General features: G+C 33.8%; 2 protein-coding genes across 3 annotated transcripts; one reads left to right on the forward strand and one right to left on the reverse strand.

Annotated features, from left to right (window-relative positions):
• The first annotated feature begins 551 nt into the window (after positions 1-551).
• On the forward strand, positions 552-2,820 carry LOC108807570 (PHD finger protein ALFIN-LIKE 2-like). Its single transcript, XM_056997557.1, has 5 exons — positions 552-829; positions 928-960; positions 1,055-1,277; positions 1,981-2,107; positions 2,212-2,820. Exons 1-5 carry the CDS (start codon positions 736-738, stop codon positions 2,479-2,481), a joined length of 747 nt encoding a protein of 248 aa, XP_056853537.1. The 5' UTR covers positions 552-735; the 3' UTR covers positions 2,482-2,820.
• A 1,213-nt stretch (positions 2,821-4,033) lies between these two features.
• LOC130502826 (jasmonate-induced oxygenase 1-like) lies at positions 4,034-7,236 on the reverse strand. 2 transcript variants are annotated; one of them, XM_056997564.1, is made up of 5 exons: positions 6,790-7,236; positions 6,203-6,450; positions 5,005-5,359; positions 4,360-4,652; positions 4,034-4,265 (listed from the first exon to the last, which is right to left on the reverse strand). In XM_056997564.1, exons 1-4 carry the CDS (start codon positions 7,126-7,128, stop codon positions 4,398-4,400), a joined length of 1,197 nt encoding a protein of 398 aa, XP_056853544.1. In that variant the 5' UTR covers positions 7,129-7,236; the 3' UTR covers positions 4,034-4,265; positions 4,360-4,397. The 2 variants fall into 2 exon arrangements, with proteins under 2 accessions (XP_056853544.1, XP_056853545.1); XM_056997565.1 differs by having other exon boundaries at positions 5,005-5,335; positions 6,790-7,232.
• Between the last annotated feature and the right edge of the window lie 1,157 nt (positions 7,237-8,393).

Below are 8,393 nucleotides of genomic sequence, written 5' to 3' on the forward strand. Positions count from 1 at the left end.
TCTTTATTATTGAACCTTAGTTTCTTCAAATAAATAGTAGGAGTACTACTATAGTCTCCATCTATTTACTCTCTTATCTTTAAGTTTGATTCGTGTGAAAGTAGGTGAGTTGAAAGTTTGATTCATTACTTGGTCAGAGATAGTCTCTCGTCACTTTATACCATCTTTATCTATAAAAAGTGGGAGGGAGAAGACGATTTTATGATTGACAATAATTTAATTTTCTTGGACCACGCTTACGTTGATCTTTAATCACGAGAGCTAATATTTGGTTTAATCAACTTAAATAGTTAAAAACACACATAAAATGAGGAAAACACACAGAAAACCACTACAATTATAAGAAAACCAAAAAAAAAAAAATCTTAACATTTTTAACAAACAAAAAAGGAAACCAAAAAAAGTATTGGATACTATTATATTTCTAGATAATATTGTGGTGTACAAGTAGACTGGATTTAATTGGGCCTAAGCCTATGAACACCCGGCCCAATAAGGGCAACCAAACTCTCCAAACGAAATAAAATAAAATAAAATAAACTTTTTCTCTCTCGTGTTTCTTCTTCTTCCCCAATCTCCTTCCAAAGTCTCTCTCTATAATCTTGTCTTTTCTCTCTCCATGTCCGAACGCATCCTGTCTCAAAAACCATCGATACAAACCTCGATCCTTCTCCACTAGCAACTGATCTACACGTCAAACAAAACGGTCTCACGCATCTCTTCTGTACAGCTATTATGGCCGCCGTCTCCTCCAACCCTCGCACCGTCGAAGAGATCTTCAAAGATTACACCTCTCGCCGCGCCGCTCTTCTCCGTGCCTTAACCAAAGGTCCTCTCCTCTCTCTCTCTCTCTAAAGTTCCAACCTTTCTTCGTAATAATAATGCCCTAACTCAATTCGATTTCTTCTCTTTTGTCTCTCTCTCCAGATGTTGATGATTTCTACTCTCAATGCGATCCGGGTAAGTCCGGTTTAGCATTAACCGCCAAGAAAGTTTTGGTCTTTTTTATTTTATTTTTTTAATTGAGATTTTGTTTTTGTTTTTGTCCTTGTAGAGAAGGAGAATTTGTGTTTGTATGGACATCCGAATGAGTCGTGGGAAGTGAATCTACCGGCGGAGGAAGTTCCTCCCGAGCTTCCCGAGCCTGCGCTTGGTATCAATTTCGCTAGGGATGGTATGCAGAGGAAAGATTGGCTCTCTCTTGTTGCTGTCCATAGTGACTGTTGGTTGCTCTCTGTTTCTTTCTACTTTGGTGCTCGCCTTAATCGCAACGAGAGGTGTGTGTATTCTTCTTCCTTCTTTTTCTTACAGTTTGTTACAGTGTGTTCTCAATTGTTTTTTGAGTTATGATGAAGCCAAGTCTTGTTTTTACTTTGTTCTTATTCTTACATGAAACCGTATTTGCTTTCCTGTTATGTTTTTTTGGGGGCTCTTTTAAAGGATAAAGTGTGTAGTGAAATCTTGAAGAAAAATTGAGACGTTTGTGATAATTAGTGCAGCTTGCTTGGAATGAGATTGATTGATGTGTTTTGCCCTTTGATGTGTGTGGATCTTTTTTTTTTTCTTAGGCCATGTTTTGATGGGGATTGACTTATACTTAATACTAATGAGCTCATATCACTATTAAATATGTTAACATAAAAAAAAAATTGTATGTTTCCATTGTTCTTTTTTTTCCAAGAGAGAAGCTGTTTTGGCATTTTAGATGGGTAACTATTTTTGGTCCATGAGACTAGACTTTGATTTACCTCGCCAAGTAGTTTCATTATACATCAACAGATCTCTAAAATGGTGGCTTCTCTATCGTTTTAGTCTCTGTCATGTTTTCAGTAGATTTAGTAAAAAACATGGTGGATGAACATCACATAGATTCACCCATGGTGTACTGATTAAGTCTGTAGCTTCTCTCATATCTCTATCACAGTGTATTTGTCCATTCATGGAGTTATATGTCCACAAACACATGTTTTCAATTTGCAGGAAGCGGCTATTCAGTCTGATCAACGATCACCCAACTCTCTTTGATGTAGTGACTGGTAGGAAACCAATCAAAGACAACAAGCCAAGCTCAGATTCCGGAAGCAAATCCAGAAACGGTGGCACTAAGGTACTACATTGATAAATATATCTTCCTTTCCTTTTTCTTTTTTTTTGATTTGTAGATTTTTGGGTTATATATCCTTTAAACAAAAAAAATGGGGTTTGTTGCAGAGATCAATAGAAGGGCAGCCAAAGAGCACAACACCAAAACTGATGGAAGAGAGGTACGAAGAGGAGGAGGATGAAGAAGAGGAAGACGAGCATGGAGACACTCTCTGTGGAAGCTGTGGAGGCAACTACACACAAGATGAGTTCTGGATCGGCTGTGACGTCTGTGAACGTTGGTACCATGGCAAATGCGTGAAGATCACTCCCGCCAAAGCAGACAGCATCAAGCAGTATAAATGCCCACCTTGCTGTGCAAAGAAAGGAAGACAGTGATCATCATCATCTCCCAGAGACTCTGGTTATCATGTCTTAATCGATATATTAATCAACCTTCCTTCTATCTTTTGTTTTTTTAACCTTATAATTTTAAAAGCATACAAAACTCTCTCTTTTTGGATCTCTGTAAAAGGAATTCAAGAAGTTGAGAGAGTGTAGCAACAACAACTGTTTTAAGTATTATTATTCAGATAAGAAAACTGGTTTGTTCCATCAAATATGTCACGGACTCAGGGGGGAATTTGTATAATGTAGTCGAAGCTTAAGCATTGAACTTCATTTTGCACTCTTATGTTTAATCTTTCTTTTTGTCTTTGTTAGCTCTCTTTCCATCTATGTTAAGGTCTTGCTTTTTTTCATAATTTTTAAGGTCCGTTTGATTATTTTCTGAAATTATATGAGATTCCAAAGTAGATTTTGATTGTAAATAGCTTTTGTAGGTCAATAAGATGTCAAAACATATAGGTTTGTAAATGACAACAACGGAAGAATAGATAGTGACCATCATTTTACACTAGGCCCATATTAGCCCAATGGGTACAATCTGCTCATGGAGAATATTTTTACCGTATGTATAGCCCAAACAAGAAAACTAGTTAGTATAATTCACCTATTTAAAGAGATAGAACTAGTACCAGAACCTACTTTGGGATTGCTAACCATGCTATCTAAACACCCTTTGCCGCAGCAGTAACATGTTACCAGTGGCAAAGCTGCATTATGTTTAGATCTTTCATTAGATCAAAATACCTTCACGTTCGAATCTAATCTTTTAAAATGAAAACATACGATTTACAATTTGACCAAAGCAACTTGTATTCAAATATCAAATTTCAGCAAAAAAGAAAACTTGTATTTAAATTTTAAAGAACTTAAACCGGATCTCACAAGCTAATAAAAAAATGGTCAACACGAGATATTTATTATTGCGTTCACAGTCACATGTCCATCATTTGGTATGTAATGCTAACTTTTAATGAAACATATCGTCTGGTAGATTAGTTGCTTAATCAATACATGAAAAACTAGTATCAATTAGCTCCATTATTGGTGTTACTAATAATAGAGGAAACATGATTATCGATTAGAATGTTTCAACAATCACGGAATCAGCCTAACATCATGTGATACAGTGATAGTGAGGTTTAACAATTATATGAGTTATCTAATTTTATAACTCTCGGTCAAGTCTTTCGAATATAACAATTCATTTGTCATTTTTGAAAAGTAAAATTTGGCCAATCAAATATAACCCTCAGCACTACATGTGGATTAGGTAATTGTTGATGGAAAGAGAGAAGATATCAACCACTCCTTCCGATTTTATTTAATTATCGTTTTAAAAAAAATGTTTCAAAAATAAGTATTGTTTTTGAATTTTAATGCAAAATTTTTTTGATAATTTTTTTTATTTTATGTTTATTGGTTAAAATATGATTAAGTATATAGGTAATTGTGTTTTTATTTTGGAAATATACAAAATCATATGTTAACTTAATTTGTGTCATAAATCTAGAACTATAATTACTAAACATAAGGAGTATGATAATGATGAACGATATAAATAGAAACCTTAATTATGTTGAGTTTGTATTATAATAAAATAGAAACTGTAAATATATAGGAGCATAAAATATGTAAATTGCCTGAACGATAAACTATGATAGAATATTTTCGGTATATTGATTCATTTTGATATCCAGTATATGTCTTCGTTGATCAGTAGAAATCTTCTGGTCTCTTTTTGATATCCTTTTACTTCGATTTCCTCAGTGAATAACCTATTCATATAATATACAAATTGCTCAAAGATGATTAATGTAACTACATTGCTTAACTGAAGAGTAAAATATATGCATAAGCAAGGAAACTTACGTTTCGTTCTCTTTTATCTGACATTTTTGAAGTAGATATCAATTAACGAGAGGAGATATATGAGACTCCACGTAGGCTTTGCCACGAGGACCTTGAGTTCGAATGAAGAGTCTATACTCATCGAAGGACATGGGAGGATATAAAGGAGGATTAGTAGATGTGACAAGTTGTTGCAGTGGTTGGATAGGAATGTCACTCTTGGGGTTATAGAAGAATGCAAGTGACACCCTTTCTTTCTGTGAATTCACTATCACTCGATGCTCCGAACTCTTGTATATCGAATTGCTTAGAATCTGCCATTTTTATAAAATAAAAATAATTTATTTTATTTTATTTAGTATAGCTACATAAACACGTATGCTTTCAAAACAATTGCCTGAAGTTGAAACTGATTGTCATATTAGTGATCTTTAAGACATGTCTAAAACGTGGGACTGTAACTAGGACCATCTTTCACCAACTGTCAACAATTTGTATTCTTATGTCAACAATTGGTTCATATTATTGGGTGTATTGCTTTACGAATTACGAGTATATGGTGCAGTTAGTAAAAAAGTGGAAAAACACAAAAAAAAAAAAAACAAGTTATGAAGAATAAAACTTATACCTTACGCAATAAACAATGAAAGCAAAAACTAGGGTTACCTGAATCTGATCGCCAAGATTGACGATAAAAGCATGTGGGAGAGAATTGACGGTAATCCACGTGTCGTCGTAACGGACTTGAAGACCGACAACTTTATCGTCCGGCAAGAGGATGGTAAGGCCGCCGGGATCGGAATGAGGGGAGAGGCCAAGGGCAAGCTCTGGACGAGGGCATTTCGGGTAATAATTAACCCTCATACATGCACCTACGTCTTCTCCACCAAAGGCTTCTTGAAGTTGCTCTTCTTTTAGTCCCAAGTTTGACGATAAAACCCTCGCAAGTCTTTCGCCTAGCTTCACTAGTTCCTCACCGTACTCATCCATCACTTCTCTATTTATATTAACAGGGAATTTTCTTAAGGAAAACACATTGTAGACTTCATATTAATATCTCTAAGTAGGAGTAAATATCATAGTTTTATAATTGTATAGGAAGTTTTGGGGGCTAACTAATCGAGTCATAGTAAAATGCTTTTCTTTTGTCATGAGTTTTCCCACAATACTATGTTTAGTAGTATAAATGTATAATTCACTTATTTAAGTATGCACTTCTTTGGTTGAATGCAACTGAATTGACAGAAGCCATTTTCTTTGAAAACTATAGAATAGTAATTATATAAGTAATCTTGGCTAGTTTAACAAGAATAGAGTAAAGACAAAAAAACATAATTAGTTTACTTATTTAGGACTAATTTTTTTACGATCTCTTGTACATTTAAAGGTTTGCCTTTGCTTATAAGATAAGTTAATCTTAAATGAACAAAATGTGATTGTAATACTGTTTGCAATAAACCGAAAACAGTGACAGTTGATCACAAAATCAAATACGGTCATTTCTTATGTTCATCAACGTAATCGCCAATCATCATATATAACACGTATATAGTTTTCTTGAAATTTCGATTAATTTATATACTATTTTTAAAGACCACAATCATAATGAGTCTTCTTTTACTATGCAAAAAATACCAACTAGTTTTGACCATCCTATGCCATTTTCAAAACTTTGCCATAAATGACCCATTTTAAACAATAAACTAAGTTGTTGTTCAAAAAAAAGTTGTTCAAAAGAAATAACAATAGACTAAGCTCAGGGATCCACTACAGCTACAAAATTTCTCAAATTTCATACCAAACACCAAGTTAGTTAACTATAATGTAATACCTAATGTTTTTTTTTTTTGCTAAAACGTAATACCTAATGCTGGAAGGTAGAGAAGGCCACTTGTTGAGGTCCTTCAAGACAAGAGGCAGATAATGGAGAAAGTAATAATCATTCCAATCAAGAATAGCTCCTTTTTCCACACCCAATCTGCTTCCGTATCCTTCATAGGTACTTGGGGAGTTTGAGTAAACTTCTTTGGCCTCAACAGGCAAATTGAAGAAGCTTCTCCAAGCTTCTCTAGCCGCTTCCATCAGCTCCGGCGTCACCCCATGGTTGATCACCTGAAAATAGGACCATGCATGCGTATAAACCGAAACAAATAGGTCAGTATATTCGTATACTCAACTGAATTTGCTGCAATAAATATGAGAGTCCATGAAAAAATAGTTAAAAACATGCATTAAAACAAAATTAATTTGGCACAAAAAACAAAATTAATTATAGAAACAAATATATTAGTTTGAAATAAAATTATAGATTATTTATATTAATTTATCATATTAAACCGAGCAACCAAAAGTTGTAAAATCAAGTTCAATCAAAACCATTGTATTTAACTTGACAAATCAAAAAGAAAACCGATAGTGGAACCAAACCGAAACATCAAAGTTCATTTTTACCTGGAAGAACCCAAACTCACGGCATGCCTCCGATATCCTCTCCTTTTCGTCTTCGTTGCCGGAGAAGAGGCTGTTTAGGTCTACGACTGGGATATTGATGGCGGCAGTTTTCGGTTGGTGGTTGATGATGATAGTTTGATCAGGGCGTTCAGACGGCGGCTTGATGTAACGGTCGGGGACGGTAGCAAGGTTGCTCTCGGCTAGGGACTGCACTCGGACGGTTGGTTCTGGCCACTTTTCTCCGAGGCCGTTCTTGGTACTGTCGTGTTCGCTCATGGTGTTGAGGCCGTTCTTGTCCGTGGTCTCTTTCTTGAGCATAATCTCGTTTTGGTGGTTCATGTTTTCTGCTTAGGCTAATTGATCTTCCTTCTTGCTCTTCTAATATTGTTTATGAAAAATATTGAAGTAGTGTTATCTATTTATAGGGTGATTATATGGTTAGAGACAAAGAAAGAGAAAGCCATAAGGGGAAAGAAACGTGATTAACAAAAATATAATAAATAAAAGATTTGGAATTTTAAGTTACAAAAAAAAAGACTTGGAATTTTTGCATGTGGTTTATTAATTAGCCATGTTAGCTATCTTTCTCTGTAGAAAGTAACGGATGGAACCGTAACCGATGAGGAAAACCCGAAAGCATAACCGACGAGAGAATTCGGAGTCGAGCACATAGGATTGCGGCCATGCATGTGTTTGTTCATTTATGAAAACGTGTTTAACATGTCATTAAATGTTGTATAATATGTATAGAAAGATTGAAAATGATGTGGAACGATTCCAACAAATATATACATCCACATTGTTTGTTTGGAGTTCTTTGTATTTTTACTGTTTGTGGAAATTTGTAGATATTTTAGCAATTTGTGTTTAAAAAAAGAAGACATTTTACCAATTAAAGCCAGTATAGTAGTTTACAATTTTTTTATTTTCAACTTCTCTTAACGTAAATTGTTAGATTAGGGTTTATTATGGGTTTCCAACGTAAAATCGATTGGTGAATAATAAATTGGTCATAATTCTTTATATATTAATTAATTTTCTTTAAAATTTCCAATGTGGGATATAACATCCTTAATTACCCCTCCTCGAGATGATGATGACTCTTATCGGTCAGAAATTCCAGAACTTTAAAATAGTTATACTCGGTCAAGTGAGTTAATTACGACCATAAACCCGGTCGGAAATGGTTAATATTAATTAGGAGTTTAGGTTATTTTGAATTGATATTATATTAGATTCGAGTTTATTATGAGTTTCTAATTTAAAATCAATTGATAATTAGTGGATTAGCCGTAATTCTTTATATATTACTTAATTTATTTTAAAATTCCTGATGTGGGATATAATATCCCTAATATAAACTAAGATCAGTATATCTATACTATTATTTATGAAGTAATTTTGCTGATTTGTCATGTTCTCCTTAATTTTAGTTGATTTTGCTTATTTGTCATGTTTTTATTAGGTTTTAGCAAAATCATTGATTTATTATTTATTTTTAGCTAAATCACTAATTTATTAATTTTAAAATACCCTTAATAAATCTTATAAATATTAAAAACGAATTTAGTTTAGTAATTTTGCTGATTTGTCATGTTTTTATT

This window comes from Raphanus sativus, unplaced genomic scaffold (genome assembly GCF_000801105.2).
Source record: "Raphanus sativus cultivar WK10039 unplaced genomic scaffold, ASM80110v3 Scaffold0700, whole genome shotgun sequence".
Classification (NCBI taxonomy): domain Eukaryota; kingdom Viridiplantae; phylum Streptophyta; class Magnoliopsida; order Brassicales; family Brassicaceae; genus Raphanus; species Raphanus sativus.

Excerpts from the sequence above, each read along its gene's own strand:
- LOC108807570 (XM_056997557.1), top strand. The coding sequence starts at position 736 with ATGGCCGCCGTCTCCTCCAACCCTCGCACCGTCGAAGAGATCTTCAAA. Across the intron at positions 961-1,054 it reads CTACTCTCAATGCGATCCGG|AGAAGGAGAATTTGTGTTTG; the intron begins GTAAGTCCGGTT and ends TTGTCCTTGTAG. Across the intron at positions 2,108-2,211 it reads CCAGAAACGGTGGCACTAAG|AGATCAATAGAAGGGCAGCC; the intron begins GTACTACATTGA and ends GGTTTGTTGCAG.
- LOC130502826 (XM_056997564.1), bottom strand. The coding sequence starts at position 7,128 with ATGAACCACCAAAACGAGATTATGCTCAAGAAAGAGACCACGGACAAG. Across the intron at positions 5,360-6,202 it reads TCTCTACCTTCCAGCATTAG|AAAATTCCCTGTTAATATAA; the intron begins GTATTACGTTTT and ends GTTTTCCTTAAG. Across the intron at positions 4,653-5,004 it reads ATCTTGGCGATCAGATTCAG|ATTCTAAGCAATTCGATATA; the intron begins GTAACCCTAGTT and ends TAAAAATGGCAG.